Genomic DNA, 22838 nt, shown 5'->3' on the forward strand with positions numbered 1-22838 from the left:
TTCTATCAAATTAAACTTCCTCTTAGAAATGCATTTTCTTAGCTGGTATTGGACGATGAAGAACAATAAATAAAGTGACGTGTAAAACATTATCAACATTGTACTATATATACTATTGAAATTAAGTGTTAACTTGGTATAAATCCCTGTCGTCAAGTGCTCATGCTCGTAGCTGTAAAAGAGTGATTCCAGCTCTCCGAAATTCCAATACTGACGGAGAGAGCAGCATAGTGAAGGAGTGTACAGAATAGAACTAATTGTGAGGTTCATGAGAAGGGAAAAACTGGGTATCACGACTGCACCAAACCTCGAACCCCCAAAGCCCCTCAACTCCGTAATCAGCAAAACCATGGCTTGAACAAACATCCACCCCAAAAGTGCTCATTGTGCCATCCTGGGCTGCGCTTGTTGATAATTCTGTTGCCTGAACCCATTGATAGAAATGATTGTGTTTGTGGCGTGAGCTCAGCTGGCGTACAGGAAGCACGAGACCAGCATCAACAGCATCAAGCTGAAGGCGGATGGGGTGAGAGGAGCACGCGACTCCTCGTCAGCATTGCTGGTGTCGTCGGCGGTATCGTTGACAACTTCGCCTGTTGACGCCAGGACTTTTTCCCCGGTGGGATACATGATGTTGTACACTGGCGTGTTGTTCAAGACGGCTGAGAGCCCAAGGGTGTGGGGACACGAGGCCTGGTTCTGAGCTGGGTAGTCGAGGGTGCACGTTTCGTCGAAGCCCATGGTGCAAAGAGAGTCGAGGATGTTGTAAAGAATGTAGTTTTCGCCGACGTAGGTGTCGTTCTGATCGAGGCAGCTGGCGAGGTAGTTCATGCTGTTGGCGGCGCTGAGAGGCAGCTTCTTGCCCTTGGTGTCGATGAGGTCGTCGCACTTGGACGCGTCGACGGCCTCGTAGGTCATCTCGATGGCGCCGCCGGCAGTGGGCTTGTCGGTGGCCGCATAGCCAGTGTAGAGATAGTTCCAGGCATCGTAGCTGACGTCGTAGGCGCCCTCGGACTGGTCGATACGCAGAAGGTGGACGGTGCGGTCGGCGTAGGTGAGGGCGACGCAGATGTTGTCGCAGTCGACGGCCATGGGCCAGTAGGCGACGCGATCGGTGTCGATTTTGCAGCCCAGCACGCCGATGGACGACGAGAAGCTGGCATGGGGCGTGACCCAGACTGTCTTGGACTTGGCTGCAGCGGTGTGGGCCAAGACGGAGAAGAGAAGCGGGACGAGGAGAGAGAGCGAGATCCGGAGCGGGAGACGGAGACGGGGCCGGAGCGGGAGCGCCGGAGCTAGCGGGCCGAGATGCCGCATCTTGGAAGGAATGACGGTGACCGCAACGCGATCAGAGGGACATGGAAGGAATGACAGTCCGCATGGTGCGGCGAGACAGCGAAGATGCGGCGCGAAACAATGAGCAAAAACGAGGCCGGCGCGTGGAGTGATGGGGATGAGTTGCGATAATTAGGGGCAGAGCCTGCGTTGCCTATTCGGGCTAGTCTGCCAGCGAACAAAACGTGCATTAGGTGCCATGCCCCGAGGCTGCGACAGATCGGGTTAGCGTCATCTGATAGGGCCAGGAACAGTGCCGCTTTTCCGGGGGAGGACTCTGTAAATGGGTTCTTCTAAGAGTTCACGTTATTAAAATACGGTGTAAATATCATCAGCCTGTAGGATGACAAGACAAGGCGGCGAATGACCGTTGGGCTTCTTGCTTTGGGTTTGTTTTGGCTGCAGTCAGCCACAGGGCACTGCCGACTAAGACCGCCCACTAACACAACACGGAACAGCGGGACTTGAACCATCCGGCATGACATGTACAATTCTCTCCCTTCTCGCCGACCAAGACCTGCACGGCGATTAAATTCCACCTTTGCATGTCCATCATCGGCTTACTGCATGTCAATCATCTACACCGACTGCCTGATGTGCATGGCAGCACAGCCTCCAAGAAATCTTAGCGTCCAGCATCGTATTCTTCGTTTCCCACTCTACGCGAGCCCCGTGGTGCAGCGTGCTCCCCGCAAAGCCACCCGAGACATCGTCCCGTCCCCACTGTGTCTTAGCGCACATGTCTTGCAGGGCTGAGTTTCCCAGCGGACGTTTTCAGGTACGATCAATACGAAAGTGTGCGAATGGTAACTCTGCCCGCTGGTGACATAGGTGGCTGGTGAGCCAAGGCCTCAGATTGGCTGTTCAGTGGCTGTTGACACCATTCCAGGTGGGTGCGTTACATTTCTGCACCGTTGCTTAGCTCGCATGACGGTACATTCGCAGCATCTGACCCAGTGCGGCTAAACCCAAGCCCTCATCCAGACGTCAGGCTCTGAAGGCATGGTATCATCATCGGCGCTGTTTACATATAAGACAGCCTAATTCCTTGTAATTGTTCCTGTCCATCTCTTCTCTATAGCTTGGAATCATCTTTCCCCCTCCATGTGCTTTCTCCACCACAGTTCTGACCATGCACATCCGCTCTCAACTTGTCCTGTCTGCCATTTGCGCTGCGCCATGTGCCATCTCAGGACATCTCCCACATAAGAGCTGCAAGGCTTTCCCCGGAACACCAGGTTGGCCGTCTAAAACACAATGGAATCATCTCAACCAGTCACTAGGAGGAAGATTGCTCCAGCCAACCCCTCCTGCGGCCGTGTGCCATACAGACTGGCCAAACTATAACCCTTCTGCCTGCTCAGACGCCAAATCTAACTGGAGTGTCTACGAATATCACTGCGGGAACCCTGTATCCGTCATGTGGGACCAGTTCACCAACGACACATGTCTGCCCAATGAATATTTCCCCTGCAGTGCTGGTGGATACCCTGCCTATGTTGTAAATGCGACTACACCGGAGCATGTGAAGCTGGGAATTGATTTTGGTAAGTGATTCGTTCATTGTGTAACAGGGTCCTAACAATCTGACAGCCCGGAAGCACAAGGTTAGGTTGGTCGTCAAGAACACAGGCCATGATTACTTGGGTCGCTCTATCGCACCAGGTGCACTGTCACTATGGACGCACCACTTGAATGATATCAAGTACCACGAGGGAGCCTTCAAACTGGATGGCTGCGATACCACTATCCCCGGCAACGCTGTCACTGTGGGTGCAGGTGCCCAGATGTACGACATCTACTCCGCCACAGATGAATTCAATGAAACCATCGTTGGCGGCGGAGGGAAAACAGTTGGAATTGGCGGTTATATCACTGGAGGTGGCCACTCCATCCTCGCGCCACGCTACGGTCTTGCGGCGGATCAGGTCTTGCAAATGGAACTGGTTACGCCGACTGGCCAGATTCTCACAGTCAACGAAAACCAGCACTCTGATCTGTTCTGGGCAATGCGCGGAGTAAGTTCCTTAACCCAAACCACCTCTAAATCACTAACAACTCACAGGGAGGTGGTTCCACCTTTGGCGTTCTCACAAAAGTAACCCTCAAGACGCACCCATCCCCGAAACTGCTCAGCTCGGCCTTGCTGCTTGTTACCACCCCAGACGCCCCATTCCTCTACGATCTCATTGCATACACGCTTTCGATGTTCCCGACCTTGGGAGACGCAGGTCTTTCCGGCTACTCATTCATCACATCTGGCATCCCAAACCCAATGCCTTCCCCCGGTGCGCCGGCAGAGCTTGCTGGAGTCATGGGACAATTTATTCTCCAAGACGCCGAAGACACGCAGTACCTAGACAATATTTTGGCCCCACTGAACCAGACAATTCAGACACGCTGGTCTGGCGGTGTGCAGATGATCGTAGGCAACGTCGCCTATGGCTCGTTTCTGGAATGGTTCGACGACCACTACGACCAAGGAACCGCGGGGAACAGCTCGTACCTAGTTTCGAGACTTCTTGATAAACCAGCGCTGCAACACGACCAAGCTTCTTTGGCAAAGGCAGTCAAAGCAGCTATGAGTGTTTCGGGAGGACTTGGGGCGTTCATCGTCTCAGGGAAAGGCGTGCATGACGCCAAGCCTCGAGGCGGTAGCGACGCGGTGAATCCGGGTTGGCGGACGTCATATGTGCACTCACGTAAGCCGGAATACATTCTTGACCATCTGCCATACTAATTCAGGCTTCCTAGTTACTGCGCAAGGTTTCCCTCCCTTCAACGAAACCGCAAGGATCGAGGCCATCAACAGTCTTAACGAGGCGTTTGAACCATTGCGTCGACTTGCTCCGGACACAGGTGCTTACATTAACGAAGTTGGTCTATTATGCCATTCTCCTCTTCCCAAGCTAACAACCTAAACAGGCACTTCCATTTGAGTCCGACTGGCAGCACACCTTCTGGGGGGATAACTATGAACGATTGTTGAAGATCAAGCGGTCGGTTGACCCTCATGATGTTTTGTGGTGTGCTCCGTGCGTAGGTAACGAGCGGTGGAAACAACGGCATGATGGGCGTCTTTGCAAGATCGAGTGAAAATGGGTCTTGAATACGGGAGGCCTAGGGCTAGGGAACAAATAGTACACCAAACAACCCTGACGTAAAAACTTAGCACTTCTTCTGCTCAACTGTACCCAATACCGGTTAGCAGAGACACAAATCTACCAAAAGCAGTAGTTTTGGTCGGCAAACATGCAATAAGGGTGACTGGGTAAAAGTTAACATGCGGCCATAAGCGGGTATTAATTGGGTTGTGACATCACGCAAGAGGTCCACTTATTGTCGCAATAAATTCTTTCGATGGGTTGAAGTCTTGAATGGGGAATTTCGTATGCTAGATAGGGACATGGGTGTGTAAAACGGCCCATTTACTTGCCGCAAAGCCGGGACCTTCACTGTCGTGATAATACATTCGTATTGCTCACGATGCGACGCAATAATACGCGCAGTTCAAAATGATACTTAAAATGGATTTCCATCTGCACACTTTCTGAACCTTGTCAGCTTATTTTTTTCAGATATTTCACCCATTTTGTCTTCTTTTGCACACGGGGAATACTGAATATGGGTACTCCAAGCGAGAAACAAGTCTCAGATCAGGAGAGTCCCGGAGAAACGGCTGTCATTTCTGAGAAATATGCGGATGTGACGCTGCGTATTGTCGAAGACCATGGCAAGGATTTTGGCCCGTTGACTCCCGAAAAGGAGAAAAAGTTACAATGGAAGTTGTACTTGCATGTCATGGGCTTGTTGTCAGCTATAAACTTGCTGCTCTTTGTGAGATTGAGAACAAACATAAAGCTATCATCTACTAACCGGCTATAGATTGATAAATCAACTCTCGGATATGCCGCCATTCTGGGACTATTTGAAGAGACTGGCATAAGTAAGGCACAGTATAATAACCTTGGAACGTTCTTCTACGTTGGTAAGCTATTCGATACATACCCCGGTTTCATATCCCTCCAAGACATCGTCTCACCATCCTTCTCGTAGGTTATCTCGCGGCGCAATGGCCTGGACACTATGCTATGCAAAAGCTGCCGTTCGGAAAATTTGTCGCTGGTCTTGTCTTTATGTGGGGAGTTACGGTGCTTCTACACTGCGCTGCTACATCATATGCCGGTCTCGTCGTCCTTCGGTTGCTCTTGGGTGCCAGTGAGTCCGTCGTTGTTCCAGCCATGGAAATGACCATCGGAATGTTCTTCAACCGTCATGAACAATCCTTCTTGCAACCCTTTCTCTGGGTAACTTCGGCGGCTGCTCCAGTCTGCGCGGCTTTCATATCTTACGGCCTTCTATGGAGCAAGAGTTCCGTTCTCCCTTGGAAACTCTTCATGGTCATTACAGGCGGCCTTTCGGTGCTGCTCTCCATTGTTGTGTGGTTTCACTATCCAAGCAACCCAGCGGAGGCCAAGTTCCTGACGCTCGAGGAGAAGGTTCACACCATTCAACGAGTGCACGAATCGACCCAGAGTTCCATCGAGCAGAAGCAATTTAAAAAGGAGCAATTCCTAGAGACGCTGCGCGATCCGGTGTCGTGGCTGTTCTGCTTGCAGTCTTTTACACTCATGCTGTCGAACAACCTGACATACGGACAGCAGAACTTGATCACCAAAGCGCTTGGCGTCACTAGTTTGGGATCAACCCTGGTAGCTGCTGCAGGTGGCGGATTCGGCATTCTCGTCTGTCTCGCGGGTACTTTTGCCCTCCGATTCTGGCCTTCAAACCTCGCTCTACATGGACTGGTGTGGTGTGTGCCCGCCATCGCAGGTGGCATTGGCATGGTTGCCATGGACTGGGATGAAAAGCTTGGCATGCTCGCATGTCTTCTCCTCGCTGGCCATACATATGGAAACACGTACATCATCGCGCTGGGTTGGACCACGTCGTCTGCGGCCGGCTACACAAAGAAGTTGACGCGCAACGTCATGTTCATGCTTGGCTACAGCGTTGCGAATCTGATTTCGCCGCAGATCTGGGTTCCGAGTGACGCGCCTCGCTACTACGGCGCTTGGATTGCGCAGATCGTCGTTAGCTGGGCCGGCACGCCGGCGATCTTGTTTGTGATTCAGTTCATCTTGAAGCGAAGGAACTCCGAGCGTAAGGCGTGGGCAGCGGGCTTGACTGAGGAGGAGAGGAGAGGGCATCAACTGGGAGAAGTAGAGCAGCTTGATGAAGGCGGCGTGTTGGTGCGCAGGAAGGTTGACATTGCGCTGCTGGATTTAACCGACTTGGAGAATCCGTTCTTTATTTATCCCATCTAGGATATAAAGACTAATTTTTGCTTTGGGTATTGCTACTCGCACCCAGGTTCAATCCCTTTCCTTTATATAACAGTGTGCCGGGCTTGTATGAAATTGACAGTAACAACCTCCGGTTACAAGCCGACGTGTATTACTGATTGCCTGGCATGGTGTGCACTATCCAGTAGTCTCGCTGTTGAGCCTAGTCATAATATGGACATAATGGCGGGCATGTACATACAACGGTTTACCCCTGAACTTTGGTTAGCGGGAGACTATTACCGGTATGTAAAAGAGTGATTGAATCATCGGCCAAAGTGCGCTGGCCGGCAAACATAAATTTTAGTATATATATTCTCGCCGCCTCGCCGCCTCACTTTCACTGCAATTTTAGGCTCTGAATGGAGTTGGGTTCATTATCTATTTTTGGTGGGATGCAAGAGAGGCCTGCAGGTGCACACAAGACTGCGAGGCACTCTCGTGGTCCTGGGCGGTGTTCGAGCTTGTAGCCCCACAGTGCGTGCAGAACGAGGCACTTCACTGCAATTTTAGCACTTTGGCGGGAGTTGGGTTGCTCGATTTGGTTAATACTCGTGGGGGCCTGGACATCGGTGTAGCTGCACTGTAATACTAATGCTTCCAGAGGGATGGGGAAGGCACCAGTGGATCAGGCGAGCACTGCAAGTTTAGCGCTCCGAGGCAAACAGGGAATAATAACCCGCACGTCCTCTCGGAACCTTTTGTGGTCTTGGTCCCAAATGATTGCTCATCATACGATAACGGGGTGTAATTTGAACGCCAGTGACCTTCTAGGGTCAGGAAATATCTCAAGCACGGATCAAGGGGCTCGAGGAAGCATGTTGAAGCAAACTAAAGGGGGAAAGACGCCAATCCGGATGGGAGGTGAAAAACAGACATTTCTCGAGGATGGCGAGACTATTATTATCAGAGGATGGTCTAGCAGTGACAAAGGCAACATTGTTGGATTCGGCGAATACAGAGGCCAGATAATTGCAGCTTCATCGCGAGAGGAATCTTATAGAATCTCGTCACGTTACGCATTAACATTCTACTCTCAGATATCTTATAAGAACTGCGGCAACTTCAAGCTTGAACAACTGATGGCCTAGAATAATGTGTATTATGGCGTAGTTTTACTGTCGAGCCCAGTCACGACATAACGACAGAACGGCATGAAAACTGGCCATGACATTTCTATATATATGTAAAATGTATCACGCGCAACCTGAGGTGTCACCTTGGTTGTCACATTAGCTGTCACCTTAGGTGCAACCTTGGCTGTCATGCACTGCAATTTTAGCACTTACAGGGGAGTTTGGGTGCTGCATTACGGATTAACTGTAATTATCGTACTTGGAGGGGCTAGATGAGCCATCAAACGTGCCGGCAGAGCCTCATCTATTTCACTGCAATTTTAGTGCCTGGAGGGGAGTTGAGGTACACACCATCAAGGCCAGGCTTGCACAAAGCTACGGACTTAGGAAGGCTTGCACGTGCTTCTTCATCGCCGTCAGTGGTGGCTTTGCACTGCAATTCTAGTGCTTCGAGAGAAGTTGGAGAATCTCAGCTCATGGCACCAGTGGATCCATTTGCACTGCAATTTTAGCGTTTCCAAGGTAGTTTGGGTGTCACACTATTGGTGCTTTTGTTGTTGAGGCCGTTGCACTGCAAATCTAGTGCTTCCTTGGGAGTTGGGGCGTTCCGGTTTGAACAACGCAGCCTTGGAAATAAGGCATGTACTGCAATTCTAGTGCTTCCAGAGGAGGTGGGGTGCTTCACCAAGCCTATGAAAGTGAGGTAAGCATCTGTATTGCACTGCAATTCTGGTGCTTCGAGGGAGGTTAGGTTCATTGGCATTTCTGGTTGACTCAGGTCGGCGGCTTCCAGCTGCGCAGCAATTCTCTTGCTTCCAAGGGAGTTGAGGTGCGCTAACGGCAAGTAGGTGGATATTGGGGAGGATGAAGTGCCGCGCGATTTCTAAAATCACACTGCAAAGTACCACAATAGTCACAGACGAAACTCAAGTCTATCAAAATCTGTTTTTGGATGTAGAGTTGAGCTCTCGCCGCGGCTTTAAGGGTGAGCCGCCGTTAAGTCGCCGCTGAGCGATAACGAAGGTGCGCTGAGAAAGAGCTGAGCCGGAGTTCACCGATCCCCGTATAGGCCCCTAATTTGGGCCTGGCCCTGTTTTCGGTCTTCGGCTGGATTTCTTTTCGCTAATGTTCCTTTTGATGCTAAGTTTATGCAAGATGGCCCACATTTAGTCTTTAGCAATGTTGCATTTCTTTCCTGCTCGATATAGAATAATTCTGGTTTTAATATTCAGAACCTGTACCCCAGAAAAAAGATCCAAGATGGTCTCCTAGCTCAACTTTGCCAAATTGAAGGGCACCAACGAAGACAGCTTAAAGGCTCAGGACCCAGAAATGGGGTTAGGAGGTCTTAGAGGGCAACTACGCGAAAGGGCAAGTAGATGAATTGAGCCATGATCAAGCCGAGAGTAAAGGGCCAAGAAGCGGCCACACATGCGAACCAAAGGCGCCACTTGTGTTTCGTTCAGTAATACGATGAAAGAGGCAGGAGTTGCTCAATACACTACCAACACAGCCACCTCAATGCTTACACGTGGTAGCTTATCTGCTCCCGGGCGAGGGTTTTGAAAGGAGCCGTGAGGCGTGCCTGTTGTACCGTGAGTCATGTCATGATGTAATTGTCACTAATATTTGAATGCTCACTGTTCGCAACCCCGTCTTTGGAGTCGTACTGTTTGAAAATCCATATTTCATCTTGGCTCTGGCAGTCTACGAAGTAGAAATCCAAATTTGGACTGAAGTATAGAAAGGTGTTTTCACCTTCGAAGCCAGGATAGACCAAATCTGCTTCTACTTTGTCGTCGGGAGAGACGGTTCGTGCATCGCACAGGGCCAGTGGCCAGTCTCTTAGACACGGTTGAAGCGGCCTCCAAACGCTGAAAGGAACCACAGAAGTTAGCAAACGGTGCAGATAGTTAGAAAACACGATTGAACATCTTACTTCAGGATTTGAAATCGCCTTTTTGTGATCGACTCAACCTCTGAAGGCCAAAGTTTTTGGATACGCTTCACTGCACCTTGTGGAGATGCGTCTAGAGGATGTTCTGTTAAGACTACAACGGAGATTTGAAGTTTCTCGTGGTGAATATTAATGCAAACACCTACCGATATGTACCCCGGGTAGGGGCTTCCTCCGGCCATCTTTCACAACCCCTCCTCCACCGGTCTCGAGGAACCCGAGAGGTCGTTCTCGAACGGCCGATTGCATGACACGAACGTCTTCGGCTCCGAGAAATTTCCTCAGATATGCCTCCACCTCCGGGAAATACTCGTTCTCGACCGTAGACGGAGAATCAAAGTCTTCGCCGTGCAGACGAGTAGGCTGCCGAGCGAGCTGAAAGCCATGGATATCTAGACTGAAATGATGCTCATAGCCACGGATATCCGTGACAGGGATGTTGCGATAGCGATCCATGACGATATTAGTTATGACGGAGTCTGAATCTCGATCTTTGCTGACAATGATGAAATATGGTTTCTCCGTCAGATACAGCTTGAGGTCGCACAAGAAGGACATGGAGGCCAGCACACGCTGGGAGGCGGGGATGGCTGGCTCAGCTTTGGATGCCATGACTTCGATGCCCTGTTATGAGCATACGCTCTTTCTGCCGCTACTTGATGCAGCATGAGAGCGCGAACCGGGTATATTTACGTGTCTCGCCGGCCGGGAATCATTTGACAAGGATTCCGTGAACATCCGGGTCATGCTTGGCGAGCCACGTGGAGAGGGATGATTGGAGGGGCTCTCCTGCACCGTATCGCCTTGCTTATGGTGCGATCCATTGCAGCCGTACGTCGCATTTCGCGCTGTTGCTGATTGTGGTCCCGATTCGGTGTACAAGTACTTGGGCGCATCATCCACGAGCCAAACTGCTTCGTTACCGCCTCCTCCCGCCTCTCGCCTCGGCCCAGTGTCAACCTTAATTTATTTCGACTTCTAAATGGATTTGACTGCAAAAGTCGGCAAAACTCAGCCATGGAAGATCCTAGTCCCGGACGTCTCGGCTCACAGTGAGCTTCAGGATATCTGCACTCTTACCGACCGGCCTTGGGCACGGCAGATGCTCGCTGAGCGCTATCTCCAAATAGCGACGGGCGAAAGGCAGGGCCGCTATCCAGAACACGACAACGACCGATGCCTGGATCCGTTCCAGGGTATATACAAGGCCGAAGCGTTAGTCAGTCCTTTTTTAAAGGCAACCAGTCTTGTAGTTTTCAGCTCATAAAGTCAAAAAGCAGCGGCAACAACCCATTCGATCGCTGTGATGGCCCCAATAAGGAGGCGAACTCGGCAGGGGCTGCCGAGAGACCGTCTGTCGACCCGAAAGAGCTGCGTCGAAGACTCGATGTCTTCATGGAAGGGGGGCGAGCCCGGTAGGCTTGATGCCGATGACGAATTTCCCTTTGCGGAGCACCAGCATTGCCAAGCCGGCTTGCGTTGAGTGAAGCTGTAGAAGGGGCCCTTGGATGCGCCTGCCTAATAAATTTCCTCGGCCTCCGACGATAGATACTTTGTACTGGTCCACGCCTGGTGGTGGCGGTCGCGGGTAGCTGGACACACGACCAAGGAATGAGACATGTTGTAACGGGGTTAGCATCTGGTGTCAGCTAGGTGCAGGAGGCAGGATGCAGGATGACGAATCTATATTTGCAAATGTACATGTCAAGCTTTAGGCTCTTCAAGACCGAAATCGCCATGATTGCCGTCTTTGCCCATATTTTCCTCTGGTCCAGCGCGGAACGCTGGAGGCATGCAGCCTCAAGTTTAACTCACAAGGCAAGAATAGTACTTCACCAATACCTGACGTAATCTACGTTACCCCTCTGCGGCGCAGTTGATGCCGATGGCGGTCGGGCACGCATCACACGACCCGCCACTCTCAACATGCATATTTACACATACGAGCAACAGACAACACTGCCAAAGAAGGCAGAATTGGCAACACCTCGACATTCTCCCATGGACAGCGCAGTCGCTCTATAAGCATTACGCGCCGTGGGACTGCTTCCGCGCTCTTCCAGCCTTTCGCCCCCACCCCCCCCCCCCCCCTTTCGCAGCATTGCCACCCCCAATCCAATGGACAACGCCGTGTTTGCAGGAGGCGCCCAAAGTGAGGCGACGACGCTAGTAGCCACCACCCATTCAAGTCCGTCCGGCCGGGACAGAAGCAATGATCGAGACGCAGTGGACGAGACCTATGTCTTTGTCGATTACATCCCGCTGCTCTGCAACGCCTGCGGCCTGCCACTTGCCATTTCGATGGACTCCGTCACTCTTATCGCAGACGCTCCCGGAGCCACGGTTGCGCTCTCCATTCAGAACCTTGTCCACGCTGAGACTCATGATCCCTCTAGGTAGGTAAAGTGCGGCCTCGTCTAGACCCCCAGGTGAGGTCGACCACGCTGATTTGCGCCCGTCCGGAAGCATCACAAATGGCGCTTACGAGAGCGCCTTGAAACACTTTCAACTCAATCTCGACTCGCAGGAATACGACCAAATTGCTCAATGCGCGACTTTCACGGATGTGGTTACCGCGCTGGTGGCGTGCAAGAACGCCCAGGCGGCCCAGAGCACCACCAAGCAGTGCGCAATTCAGCACATGGATCGTTTGCTACAGCGAATCCATCACTACAAGGGCGTTGTCGACATAGCCGTGCAAAACAGCCCCCAGCTGGTTAGCCTCGTCTGGGCGTCCATGGTATTCCTGATCAAGGCAAGTGTGCAGCTCTTGGAGTACATCCCACGAATGACTGATGGCTGATTGATTGGCACCTAGGTCACCTCGTCTTTCACCACTCTCCAAAGCAAGTTGACCTGCATGCTCTCCGAGATAGCCGACAGTGTTGGCCGGGTGGAACTATTCAAGACGCTATATCCAACACAGCACATGCTGTGCGTCGTTGCCAACCTCTACGCCGAGATCGTCGATGTCTTAAGATCGATGATAGATTTCTGGAAGCGCAACCGACTTGGTGGGTTATCTCCCAACAACATGTACATGGCAACCTAGGCTGACAAGTGGGCGCTATTTATAGACCGGAGGATCTTCCATGCCTTCTGGAACCCCTTCGAGATCAAATACCAATCCGCCAGGGAGAGAATCAAATATCTTGTTGACCTTATTGATAGGACCGCTACAGCCTCCCACATGGCGGCTATGAAGACACAAAATTCGGGTGCGTACCCACCCATATATTGCAAACGTTATAAGCCACAGCGAACTTATGAATCTTCTCACGAGTAATAGACATTCTAGTAGCAGTTCAAGGAATACAAGCTAGGCTAGACGAGCAACGTGAGTCCGCACGGCAAGAAAGTTTCATCGGCCAGCAGCCTACTCACTAACCGGCCCATTAGACAATGCCCTCCTCATACTTCGTTAGTAGTTCCGAATCCAAACTAGCCAGCCAATGTATCGGAGATTATTGACAGTGTAGCAGAAGCCGACACGGCGGTGGCGAGGAACTATTCTCAAAATTTGAGGCGATACCTGCTCTCAGCGAGTGCGCAGAAGGATGAGGATAGTTTTCTTCAGTTCCAGCTGGCTCGCCAGACCCACGGGGTCTGCGACTTTATCCTGAAGACGGACCAGTATGAGACTTGGGCTCATTCTCGATCTTCCATCTTGCTGGGCGTGGTTGGTGGTCCCGGCAGTGGCAAGACGATCGTCTCTGCCTTCCTCTGCGGAAAGGCGCGTGCCTCGGCTAGCGAAAACTCACCTGTAGTATGGCTACACTGCATCCCAGTTCTCCGAGCAACTCGTCTTCGTCTCCTCAGAGCCCTGATCTGGAAGATCCTGGAACAACGGCCGGACATTCTTCTCAAAAACCTCCACGTCAAGAAGCACTACATACAGCTGTTCCGTGATGCTACTACATTTGAGAAGCTCTGGCCCATCTTCACCCAAATAGTCAGCTGTTTGAGCGAGCTATGGGTCATCGTCGACAGTATCCACGACTGCGAGGATGACAGAGTCGAATTGATAGGCAAACTCAAGATGCTAATACAGCAGCTCGATTCTAGAACCAGGATCAAGGTGGCCCTGAGCAGCCGTCATGTTTCAGACTTTCCAGAGGCTCACACGGTTCTTCAATACACGGCTGACGACATGCAAGCCGGAATAACCACCTACGTCCGCCACGAGTTCCAGCAACGCGGATGGAGTGAGGACTCAGGAAACTACGCTGATTTGGTACATTCGGCAAGCAACACCACGTCCGCTGTCGGCGGCGGCCTCTTCTGGGCTCGGGCTGTTGTCCATGTGGCAGTGGCGCAGGCGTCAGAAAATGCAGCTATGGATGTGCTGTCCCAACTCGAAAGTCCCGGAGCGGTCATCGGTTGCCTATGGAAGGAGATCTACTACCGGCCAAGAGCACCTCAAGTCCTCATTCAGTCAATTGCAGAGCTGCTGGTTTCAATCCCCGGCAGCCCCGTAACTATCACAGATCTATATCGCATGTTGACACGCGACAAGCCGGAAGCACTGCATGGCGTCGGTATCGATTTGTTTAAGACGGTAGTGCAAACCCAGTTCTGTGGCCTGGCCAGCCAAGTCAACGGACGCTATGGCATTCCCAACGAAATTCGAAAGCATCTACGGCCTTATGTCGAAGCTGCCCGGCTGAACGAGGCCGCCGACGAACCCGCGCGCGACAGAAAGACTGGTAACGGGGACGCTACCCTCGACTCAACGGCGAACTCCAATCTTGAGAAGAACCATAACGGCGTATACATGGTGTTATTCATGTGAGTCAACTATCTCGATGTCTTTGGTATCCCGAGGTTTCATACTTTCTGACTGACTAACTTCCGACGGAATGTGGAGCTCTATGTTTATCTACATTCTCTACCTCAACATGGGCAGGTTTTTGGACTGAACAGGATTACCCCATGTGGAAGTATGAGCAGCGCTCTAAACTTTGGAGGACATATGATTTAAGGGGTGTTATGGAGGCGCCGTCGTGGATCGTGAACACAGCAATAGCGTACAGTGGAAAGGAGGTGCTAGGAAAATATGAGTATGAGGTCCACGGCCATTGGAGAACAGACATGAATCTTTTGTTTTGCCAGGTTGCCAAGTGACTGCCTGAAACTGGTAATGAAATTTTCGACGTTTCCTTTAGGAAGGGTTTGATATATGCTAATAATATATAGCCCACTTTAATACTCTCCAGAAGTAGTTGTAGTTTTTCTGTCGAGTTAAACACAGGATGATGACTCAAAAGTGGAAGTTTTTCAATGCAATTTTATTAGTGATTCGAGGGGAGTAGAGTTCATTATCATTGCTGATCCATTGGCCCAGGTGGATGGCCCCTTCATCACAACACACCCAGGGACTACAGTGCAATTCTCGTGCTTCGAGAGGAGTTGGAGAAGCTTGAGGCACGACGGACGCGGCAGGTGTATATAGATCCGGAGGGTATACAGCTATACTAATCTAATTTATAATAAAATATTTTAAAAAGAGTTAAATAATTCCTTTTTTTAAAAAAAAATATAATTATAAATAATGTGATTAAAATGGGGGGTTTTTTTAAAAAAAAAAAAAAAAAAAAAGAATCAACTAAAATAAGATATAGCTATTAGAGCTACTAGAGCTATTAAAGGAGATTTAGCATTTAGTATAAGTCATCCGGGGGCAGAGGGTTTCTTGGTCGAAGGTTTACAGGCGAAGGTTTTGGGGGGGCCGGTCATCATGTATTAGAGTTAGGTCTCTTCAATGCACTTCGTTGAGCAACACAATGATGCTGCTGCACTGCAATTCTAGTGCTTACTGGGGCGTTGGGTCACGGGTGCGCCACTACAGCTCGCGCACGTATCGGAAGTCATCTTGCACTGCGATTCTAGTGCCTCCAGGGAAGTTTGGGTGCCGCCCTACGGATACCTACATCCACCCGATCTGGGGTACTTCATTGGCTGCACAATAAATTCTAGTGCTTCGAGAAAACCGCGAGGCAGAAATGGAAAAGTTTCACTGCAATTTTAGTGCTTGGAGGAGCTTCATGAGGCGGAGAGTTCACTGCAATTTTAGTGCTTGGAGGGGAGATACGGCGCTTTTTTCAGGCAGATATTTCACTGCAATTTTAGTGCTTCCAGAGGAGTGATGCTGCCCCACTCAACTCGCCACTCGATCTTCTGTGTAGCCAATGCGGTCAACCCCGTGAATACGAAGCCCGGCCGCCATCCGATTGATCTGTGCGTGCAGCCAAGATTCAGTTGTCATCTTTCTCGTTGCACAGTGTCTCAGGCTCGCCGCAACTGACGCAGCACTGATGCTGAGATGGTGCGCGATTTACTTAAGCAGGTCTTTAAAGATCCCTCTGCGACGGCCCGCGCCAGATAGCACGCCAGGTTGATGTCTGTTGTCGTATTATCTCTGCTTATACATGAGTACATCATATTGTCTAAAAGAAACCTGGGCCCGCGTCTCGATCGCCGAGTATTACATACAGTCCACGTCGTTGTTGAATAATGATGATATCATTGTCCACTTCATCCTCATGCCTGCTGCGGGTACTCGCCATTTTAGCTGCAGCACACTCTACAAGCTCGCAGCTGGTTGATGATGCCGACTGCGATTGTTTTCTCATCAACGGTTCCGTTCCGACGTACTATGCCAAACGCATGTTCTACGACTTTAGATCTCTCTCACAATACGCTGGCATCCCGGATGTGAGGACAAATTCATCAACCGCGCACTTGGCACCTTACTCGAGTGATTATTTCAGCCACGACAACTGGACCGACGTGTGGGGCATACAAACATGGGACAACAGTTACGGGCCAGGTGAAGGACTGTCGAACGATGCATACGTCCTCATGATCAATTCGCGGAGTAACGTCTTTATCGAAGAAAACCGTGACGACGACGCTGCTTCTGACACATATATGACGTTGCGGACAAAGCGAATGCCAGGCTTTCAAACTGTCTCAGAATTCCAAAGTGTTAAAAACAATTATCGCTTTGTGTCCATGCGAATGCTAGCACGAACTATTGGGAGCGCCGGGGCGGTAACCGGCATGTACACCTACCGGGATGAGTCCGGGGAGTTGGCCGACATTCAGGAATCCGATGTTGAGATTTTAACCCGTGGTCCTCGGAATAAGATCCAGTACACGAACTAGCCGTCTTATACAGACGACGGCGGTGAAATTCCAAGGGCGACGAGGAATGCGACTACGCCGGACTGGTCCGATTGGCTTGTACACCGCCTGGACTGGACCCCCGAAGTGGTAAAATGGTATGTCAACGGCGAAGAAGTCGCAAGCATACAGTTTCAGACGCCGAAAGATGCAACGGACCTCCACTTCAGCGCGTGGAGTGATGGTGGCACGTGGAGTGATGGTGGCACGTGGAGTGGCAACATGTCCATGAACGATGAGGCAAGCCAGCAGATCCAATGGATCGAGGTGTTGTATAATACCACAACCAAGAACTTGGTGGAGGAGAACTTCTGGGCGACGAAGCGCGATGAGGATACGTGCAACGCAGTATGCAGCATTGATGAGACAACCGACGCAGGAAAAACTACTGTTCTGTGGGATAATGCAGGCGTCGGAATGTCTGACGGCCGAGTTGGAGGTTGGGTAACTTGGATAATAGCAACAACGCTGGGCTTTATTATATGGATTTGAATTAGATGTTGAGTGGGGTATTTACGTTTTCTCGAAATCAACGTCTATGAACACCAGTCCTCTAGTTTAGGTATGTACAGTTTCACACTAGCTTTTCGGCTCACAGACTGTGATGAACGGCGCAATAACACCTGGGGGCGGTTAGCAAGAACGGAGGAATTCACAATGGACTAATACTTACTCGTAAAAAACAGTCGCCCGGTCTTGACGTCATGAACCACAGTGGTGGCCACAGGGAGTGCATCACCAAATGCATCCTCGATGACTTTCTCAACGACATAGCCGCCTTCGTCCTTTCGCATACGCAGAGCCGCAGACGGGGGACGGGCATTGTACGGATCCTTGTAGGCCTTGAATATGTCAATGCCCACAGGAAACGCTGCTGCGAAAATATCTCCGTGCTTGTCGACGGACAGGTTGTCGATGCTGAACCCGAGGAAAACCTCGTCGACCTTCTCGAGCCCGTTGTCCGGCAGGATGCGGTAGACCCCGACGGTGCCTGGCAGGGAGTTGGGGACGTACAATAGCCCGTCTTGGCCCATGGAAAGGCCGTTGGGAAACTGGAGTCCTCCAACAACTGGCTTACAGCCGGCCTTGTTGCAGAATGTCACATCCCCTGTGCTGAGGATAGGTGAGAGGAGGTGTTGCTATTTGGATTAGTGACGTCCAGTCACATAGATTGTCATCGCTCACCAGTCCAAGCTTGTTTGGCCCGTGGTCATTGGTGAAATAGAACGAATCACGTCCTACGGCAGCAACTCGGTTTGGTGTAGCGATGTGCTTGCTAACATAAGTGTGGAGGTGCCTCAGCTCGGTAGCGTCTGGTCCGGTCTCGAAAAGCTCAATGGTGGAATTGCCACCAACAGCCGAATGGTCCAGGAACTCGCCAGTTTCAGCGTCAACCGAAGGACGATGGTTGACAATGAATAACTCAATTGTACCCTGGTCAATGTTGTCGGTGCCTGAGAACCCTGCGAGGCTCAGCAAGCCGTCACCCGCCGTTCCGGTATATCCCGGCGTCTTGACGACTCGCAGCTCAAATCCATCATCAAGAGGCTTGTCAATGTCCAATACGACCATGGCATCTCTTTTAGAACGACCAGTAAGATTAAAGTCACCGACACTTAGAAGTCAGCATGAGAGAACCAATGCATTGTAGTCCACCTCCGTTAGGTGGTGCAACGCGATTTCGCGCGCCACTTTGGTAGAATGCGGGCTTACCTAGGCGACCAGTGAGACCGAGAGATAGGATCCGAGCAGGCGAGAAACAGCTGGCGAGTTGACTCGGACAGCCACATATCTTCGCAAGCCTCCATGCGAGTATCTGCAATCCTCCGACATGAGTACGGGAAGTCGGAGAGAGGCTGGATGGTCCTTCCGATCCCTAAGCCCAGCCAAACCGCGTCTTTGAGGCACACTTGGAAGAGCACAGCGAGGAGGGCCACGGCCGAGAGGCCGATTTTGACAATGATACTCACCATGGCAGGGGGATTTGCGGTGAAGCGGTGGAGGCTGAATTGATGCGAGAAATGAGGAGAGACAAAGCAGAGGCTGACAGGAGGAGCGCCTTGTGGATACCTTCCGGGATGAACCGATCCGGTGATGTCAAACGCCGTCACCGGACGGAGTTCGAGTTTCCAGTCCCTAATCCCGAATTCCGTGAATCCTTTACTTTAACCCCCAAGGAAAAGAGTGAGCATGGATTTGTTTATACTTTCGAAGGGGAGATATTCTAGCGGGGTGTGCAGGTCAGTAAGTCGCTCTTCATTATCGTCGACTGTGCACCCGCGCCTCCATTAAAGATTTACGGCTGCGCTGAGACAACCGAGCCCCGATTCTGAATCCCTGTTAATTGCGACACTCGGAACAAGTCACAAGTTCTGCGGTTCTAATAAACGTACCGCGGTGGATTAAACCTCATAGCTCGGAAATAGCTGAACCCTAAGGACGTCGACTCTCCAGTCATGACCATACGCTACAGGGCTTATGGCACAGGTTTGCTTTGTTTAGCTAGCTAAACTGGGAATCGATTACACATGATCTACACGCGATCCCAAACACTTAAAGAAGTCTTCAGGTGTTTTCGGCTGCCCACTGAGCGTAGCACCTCAAACTCAATGACCCAATTCGGCTCAAACTACCTCCGCTTCATAAACATTGGTTCTCCAGGTGGGGTAAGATATGACAGATCTCATTCTATTGCCGCAGGGAACTATTAGTTCTCTGTATCGATGGACAGCACACTTACTAGAAGCCCCACACATCTGCCGCGTGATACATTAGCTGCTGATACCGTACCCAATCATGACCAGGGCATGACAGGCTCCCTGATGAGCCACGAGCTTGTCCCCTTTTTTACACCTCAACCCTCACTTTCTTCTGTCTGTTTGTGTCGTCGTCGCAGTATGACAAGTTGGAGTTCCTGAGAGCCCTGTAGTAAAATAAGTGACATCCTCTCCAATTTCCAAGGAAGAAAGTCCCCCACATTTTTTGCCGGCCTCGCTGTTTGGAAGGCGTACTGCTTTACTGACTCCCTTTGACACTACGCAGTAGCCGCAGCGAGAAGCGTGGGGGTGGACAGATTGATAAACATTGGAGCAACGGGGCCAGATATAAAAGAGGCTATGCCGTCTCATCCCCTCTGTCATAAATCTCTCTCACTCTCTCACTCAAGGTTCAGGCATGCTAGTCAATCCACTTCTCCCGGCCTTCGGTTCTCGACCAATTCTTAGTCTGTGGTGCCATCTTTTCCGTCAGTCGCGAACATTGCCCCGGAATTTTCACATTTCACGCAACATGAACGGCCACGGTGACCTCAACAATTCTCATGCCGCACGGCCTCAAGCAGAGCTTGCCCCAGACCCTGCGTATCGCGGTCGGTCATTCGCCATTTCCAAGGACGATGATGAACCGGAGGTGCGCGAGCGCTACCGCCCTTTCCTACTGGAAGAGGAACATGAAGCTGTCGACTGGGTCGCGCAATTAGAGATGAGTACGGCGCTGAAGATGGTTGAGTCGGAAATCATCAGCCGGGGGCAAGAAAGACTACGCATTCTCGTCCTGTATGGAAGCATGAGAAGTCGGTTAGTTTATCCACATGCTCCTCAGCACTCCAGCTTTGAAATAACAGGACTATAATTTCGATGACCAGATCGTACTCTCGATTACTAGCCTACGAATCCTCTCGGATCCTCTTTCGTCTAGGCTGTGACGTCCGCATCTATGATCCCGCTGGTCTTCCGCAAAAGGATGATGTGCAGCACACGCATCCCAAGGTGCAGGAATTGCGGGAGCTTAGCAAATGGAGCGATGGCCACGTTTGGATCAGCCCAGAGCAGCATGGAAATCTGGTAAGTTTATGCTAGAAGAGGACCAGGAAAATGCGATGCTGACACAGTTCATAGACCGGAATCTTCAAGCAGCAGATTGACTGGATCCCGCTATCGTCAGGTTCAGTTCGCCCAACTCAAGGTCGTACCCTAGCAGTTGCTCAAGTCAGCGGTGGATCTCAGTCATTCAACTCTGTCAACTCTCTGCGCATCCTGGGCCGATGGATGCGCATGTTTGCCATTCCTAACCAGAGCTCCGTCCCGCAAGCCTATACGCAGTTCACCTCGGAATCTGAAGGCAGCCGCATGCTGCCCAGTTCCAACCGTGATCGCGTCGTCGACTGCATGGAGGAGTTGGTGAAATACACTATGGTGATGCGTCCTCATTTCCACTTGTTTGGCGACCGCTTCAGCGAGCGCGAGGAACGAAGGGTCAAGTTGGTCGCTGAACAGAACGTTGACAAGGCAAATCCGGCTGTTAATGGAACTGAAGGCTCATAAAATACGGATGGTATTAGAGTAATGGCATAGGCTTAGAAGGAATGGAAGCTAGAAGAAAACGACATGGTGCCTGCGGAATTAGTAGATCATGAAGTAATGTTCGAAAGATTTTGGTGTGTTAATTTAACTACTAGCCTATTGTGATATACTAGCAATCGATCGCATCCCTGGAAGTTCTGGCAGTTAATCCCAGGACACATGGAATAAAACTCGTTGTACTTGCTCCCCTTGTACTGCATCATTCCCTGACGGCGTAAACTTTGAATGACCCTTTTTCCTCTGTTAGATCTCCAGGTAACACTTCGGAATGGATATTCTGCTCACCAACCCACTCATTCAGATCAGTATCTGTCAAGCTTTCACAGCTTCTATTCGGCACACGGAGGTCCATGGCACGGTTAGAAGTTGACTTCCCTACTTCTGACGGGATGCAACAATCTGCCTTCTTTGAGCCATCGTTGTTGGTCTGGATGTAGACATTGAGGTCGCTCTTCGTGTCGGCAATGACGATTTCTTAACCAACACGCATTAGTCTATTGATCAGTCCCAAGAAAGTCATAATTAAGGCAATTACCTCGAAAACCCGCATCTTGAAGGAATTGCTCATACTCATGAACTTCGCTTGCTCCCGAAATGCACCCGACGTACATGGCTATATCAGACCTAAGCGTTTCCGGCAATGACTTCTTCGCGAGGACATCTGAGATGGCAAGACGACCGCCAGGTTTCAAAAGACGGAACATCTCATTGAACACCAAATGCTTCTCCGCAGCCGGAACGAGGTTAATAACGCAATTGGAGATGATGCAGTTGGCAATTCCAGACCCAAGGGCCGCCATGTCAGTGATGCGCGACTCAACAAACGTGACATTGGCTTTGCTCGTTTCACTCTTAATTTTGTTGGCTTTTGCAAGCATATCCTGTTACATATGTCAGAATTAGGATCCAAAGACATATCTGAAGGGTCTGGGAATCAGTGCCTTGTTCATATCAACGCCGATGACCTTTCCAGACGGCCCGACTCTGCTGGAAGCAAGGAAAGCATCAAAACCAGCTCCGCTACCGAGATCGATTACCGTCTCGCCCTGGAGCCAAAGATTTAGTACAAGCACCTGGTGTTGAAAGCCCTATGGATGTGACAAACCTCACGAATACTAGCGATGGCTAGAGGATTCCCGCAACTGAGGCCGAGATTCGATCCTGTAGGGATGCTTGCGAGTTCTTCATCAGAGTACCCGAAGGATTTCGCAATGGCGCTTCCATATTCGGCACTGTTGTTTTGCGAGGCAGTGCTATAATGAGCGCGGACTTGATCATAAATGTCGTGAGAATCCATGAAGTCGGTAGTGATTTCTTGCCAAATGTGCTTGCCGTGAACTTTTGGCAGCATGCATCGTGCTTCGTGGGATTTATAGCCGTGCTGGTCTGTATCCATAAGCACTCCCTCGAACGCACATGACCAGCAAGCGAGACCGTTTGTCACTCGATTATTACCCTTTGAGGTGATGATGCAACGTCTGGCGCACTAGGCCCAAAGCAGCAAATATTTGATCTGTCATCGCCACATCATGGCTTGAGCGGCCGCCAATCATTGTGAAGTCGTGAGTTCTCCCATGTC

The 22838-nt window shown here is 50.8% G+C and overlaps 9 protein-coding genes across 9 annotated transcripts; 5 read left to right on the plus strand and 4 right to left on the minus strand.

The window, feature by feature from the left end:
- Positions 1–75: 75 nt before the first annotated feature.
- On the minus strand, positions 76–1450 carry BGZ61DRAFT_458358 (uncharacterized protein). The gene has a single exon (XM_046246747.1). The coding sequence runs from the start codon at positions 1315–1317 to the stop codon at positions 466–468; it is 852 nt and encodes a 283-aa protein (XP_046100088.1). The 5' UTR covers positions 1318–1450; the 3' UTR covers positions 76–465.
- A 977-nt stretch (positions 1451–2427) lies between these two features.
- BGZ61DRAFT_427315 (uncharacterized protein) lies at positions 2428–4576 on the plus strand. The gene is made up of 5 exons (XM_046243694.1): positions 2428–2882; positions 2929–3353; positions 3401–4037; positions 4090–4211; positions 4261–4576. Exons 1-5 carry the CDS (start codon positions 2468–2470, stop codon positions 4429–4431), a joined length of 1770 nt encoding a protein of 589 aa, XP_046100089.1. The 5' UTR covers positions 2428–2467; the 3' UTR covers positions 4432–4576.
- A 251-nt stretch (positions 4577–4827) lies between these two features.
- On the plus strand, positions 4828–6760 carry BGZ61DRAFT_427317 (major facilitator superfamily domain-containing protein). Its single transcript, XM_046243695.1, has 3 exons — positions 4828–5172; positions 5221–5323; positions 5392–6760. Exons 1-3 carry the CDS (start codon positions 4960–4962, stop codon positions 6660–6662), a joined length of 1587 nt encoding a protein of 528 aa, XP_046100090.1. The 5' UTR covers positions 4828–4959; the 3' UTR covers positions 6663–6760.
- A 2297-nt stretch (positions 6761–9057) lies between these two features.
- Positions 9058–10357, minus strand: BGZ61DRAFT_520961 (uncharacterized protein). The gene is made up of 4 exons (XM_046252472.1): positions 9860–10357; positions 9696–9786; positions 9398–9630; positions 9058–9341 (listed from the first exon to the last, which is right to left on the minus strand). Exons 1-4 carry the CDS (start codon positions 10323–10325, stop codon positions 9250–9252), a joined length of 882 nt encoding a protein of 293 aa, XP_046100091.1. The 5' UTR covers positions 10326–10357; the 3' UTR covers positions 9058–9249.
- A 1300-nt stretch (positions 10358–11657) lies between these two features.
- BGZ61DRAFT_100161 (uncharacterized protein) lies at positions 11658–13457 on the plus strand. The gene is made up of 6 exons (XM_046236817.1): positions 11658–12109; positions 12180–12468; positions 12532–12727; positions 12791–12931; positions 13003–13133; positions 13196–13457. Exons 1-5 carry the CDS (start codon positions 11832–11834, stop codon positions 13098–13100), a joined length of 1002 nt encoding a protein of 333 aa, XP_046100092.1. The 5' UTR covers positions 11658–11831; the 3' UTR covers positions 13101–13133; positions 13196–13457.
- A 2536-nt stretch (positions 13458–15993) lies between these two features.
- BGZ61DRAFT_508611 (concanavalin A-like lectin/glucanase domain-containing protein) lies at positions 15994–17390 on the plus strand (the record flags this gene model as incomplete). Its single annotated transcript, XM_046251962.1, has 3 exons — positions 15994–16268; positions 16311–16848; positions 16894–17390. The coding sequence occupies exons 1-3, from the start codon at positions 16227–16229 to the stop codon at positions 17388–17390; spliced, it is 1077 nt and encodes a 358-aa protein (XP_046100093.1). The 5' UTR covers positions 15994–16226.
- On the minus strand, positions 17372–18925 carry BGZ61DRAFT_458379 (uncharacterized protein). The gene is made up of 4 exons (XM_046246748.1): positions 18612–18925; positions 18084–18513; positions 17572–18037; positions 17372–17521 (listed from the first exon to the last, which is right to left on the minus strand). The coding sequence occupies exons 1-4, from the start codon at positions 18869–18871 to the stop codon at positions 17478–17480; spliced, it is 1200 nt and encodes a 399-aa protein (XP_046100094.1). The 5' UTR covers positions 18872–18925; the 3' UTR covers positions 17372–17477.
- Positions 18926–19792: 867 nt separating this feature from the next.
- On the plus strand, positions 19793–21394 carry BGZ61DRAFT_458380 (flavoprotein-like protein). Its single transcript, XM_046246749.1, has 3 exons — positions 19793–20473; positions 20542–20740; positions 20795–21394. The coding sequence occupies exons 1-3, from the start codon at positions 20073–20075 to the stop codon at positions 21218–21220; spliced, it is 1026 nt and encodes a 341-aa protein (XP_046100095.1). The 5' UTR covers positions 19793–20072; the 3' UTR covers positions 21221–21394.
- Positions 21338–22633, minus strand: BGZ61DRAFT_397497 (ubiE/COQ5 methyltransferase). Its single transcript, XM_046242977.1, has 5 exons — positions 22365–22633; positions 22201–22305; positions 21795–22140; positions 21545–21733; positions 21338–21490 (listed from the first exon to the last, which is right to left on the minus strand). The coding sequence occupies exons 1-5, from the start codon at positions 22608–22610 to the stop codon at positions 21459–21461; spliced, it is 918 nt and encodes a 305-aa protein (XP_046100096.1). The 5' UTR covers positions 22611–22633; the 3' UTR covers positions 21338–21458.
- Positions 22634–22838: the final 205 nt, after the last annotated feature.

Source organism: Ilyonectria robusta (genome assembly GCF_021365365.1).
Source record: "Ilyonectria robusta strain PMI_751 chromosome Unknown BGZ61scaffold_20, whole genome shotgun sequence".
Taxonomy (NCBI): domain Eukaryota; kingdom Fungi; phylum Ascomycota; class Sordariomycetes; order Hypocreales; family Nectriaceae; genus Ilyonectria; species Ilyonectria robusta.

Excerpts from the sequence above, each read along its gene's own strand:
- BGZ61DRAFT_458358 (XM_046246747.1), bottom strand. The coding sequence starts at position 1,317 with ATGCGGCATCTCGGCCCGCTAGCTCCGGCGCTCCCGCTCCGGCCCCGT.
- BGZ61DRAFT_427315 (XM_046243694.1), top strand. The coding sequence starts at position 2,468 with ATGCACATCCGCTCTCAACTTGTCCTGTCTGCCATTTGCGCTGCGCCA. Across the intron at positions 2,883-2,928 it reads GAAGCTGGGAATTGATTTTG|CCCGGAAGCACAAGGTTAGG; the intron begins GTAAGTGATTCG and ends ACAATCTGACAG. Across the intron at positions 4,212-4,260 it reads CAGGTGCTTACATTAACGAA|GCACTTCCATTTGAGTCCGA; the intron begins GTTGGTCTATTA and ends CAACCTAAACAG.
- BGZ61DRAFT_427317 (XM_046243695.1), top strand. The coding sequence starts at position 4,960 with ATGGGTACTCCAAGCGAGAAACAAGTCTCAGATCAGGAGAGTCCCGGA. Across the intron at positions 5,173-5,220 it reads CTATAAACTTGCTGCTCTTT|ATTGATAAATCAACTCTCGG; the intron begins GTGAGATTGAGA and ends AACCGGCTATAG. Across the intron at positions 5,324-5,391 it reads TGGAACGTTCTTCTACGTTG|GTTATCTCGCGGCGCAATGG; the intron begins GTAAGCTATTCG and ends TCCTTCTCGTAG.
- BGZ61DRAFT_520961 (XM_046252472.1), bottom strand. The coding sequence starts at position 10,325 with ATGGCATCCAAAGCTGAGCCAGCCATCCCCGCCTCCCAGCGTGTGCTG. Across the intron at positions 9,631-9,695 it reads AGGCGATTTCAAATCCTGAA|CGTTTGGAGGCCGCTTCAAC; the intron begins GTAAGATGTTCA and ends GGTTCCTTTCAG. Across the intron at positions 9,342-9,397 it reads CAAAGACGGGGTTGCGAACA|GCACGCCTCACGGCTCCTTT; the intron begins GTGAGCATTCAA and ends ACGGTACAACAG.
- BGZ61DRAFT_100161 (XM_046236817.1), top strand. The coding sequence starts at position 11,832 with ATGGACAACGCCGTGTTTGCAGGAGGCGCCCAAAGTGAGGCGACGACG. Across the intron at positions 12,469-12,531 it reads CCATGGTATTCCTGATCAAG|GTCACCTCGTCTTTCACCAC; the intron begins GCAAGTGTGCAG and ends ATTGGCACCTAG. Across the intron at positions 12,728-12,790 it reads CTGGAAGCGCAACCGACTTG|ACCGGAGGATCTTCCATGCC; the intron begins GTGGGTTATCTC and ends CGCTATTTATAG.
- BGZ61DRAFT_458379 (XM_046246748.1), bottom strand. The coding sequence starts at position 18,871 with ATGGTGAGTATCATTGTCAAAATCGGCCTCTCGGCCGTGGCCCTCCTC. Across the intron at positions 18,038-18,083 it reads GGCCAAACAAGCTTGGACTG|CAACACCTCCTCTCACCTAT; the intron begins GTGAGCGATGAC and ends TAATCCAAATAG. Across the intron at positions 17,522-17,571 it reads CGGGCGACTGTTTTTTACGA|GTGTTATTGCGCCGTTCATC; the intron begins GTAAGTATTAGT and ends AACCGCCCCCAG.
- BGZ61DRAFT_458380 (XM_046246749.1), top strand. The coding sequence starts at position 20,073 with ATGCTAGTCAATCCACTTCTCCCGGCCTTCGGTTCTCGACCAATTCTT. Across the intron at positions 20,474-20,541 it reads TATGGAAGCATGAGAAGTCG|ATCGTACTCTCGATTACTAG; the intron begins GTTAGTTTATCC and ends TTCGATGACCAG. Across the intron at positions 20,741-20,794 it reads CAGAGCAGCATGGAAATCTG|ACCGGAATCTTCAAGCAGCA; the intron begins GTAAGTTTATGC and ends CACAGTTCATAG.
- BGZ61DRAFT_397497 (XM_046242977.1), bottom strand. The coding sequence starts at position 22,610 with ATGCTGCCAAAAGTTCACGGCAAGCACATTTGGCAAGAAATCACTACC. Across the intron at positions 22,141-22,200 it reads TCGGCGTTGATATGAACAAG|GATATGCTTGCAAAAGCCAA; the intron begins GCACTGATTCCC and ends CATATGTAACAG. Across the intron at positions 21,491-21,544 it reads TGATCTGAATGAGTGGGTTG|GGTCATTCAAAGTTTACGCC; the intron begins GTGAGCAGAATA and ends CAGAGGAAAAAG.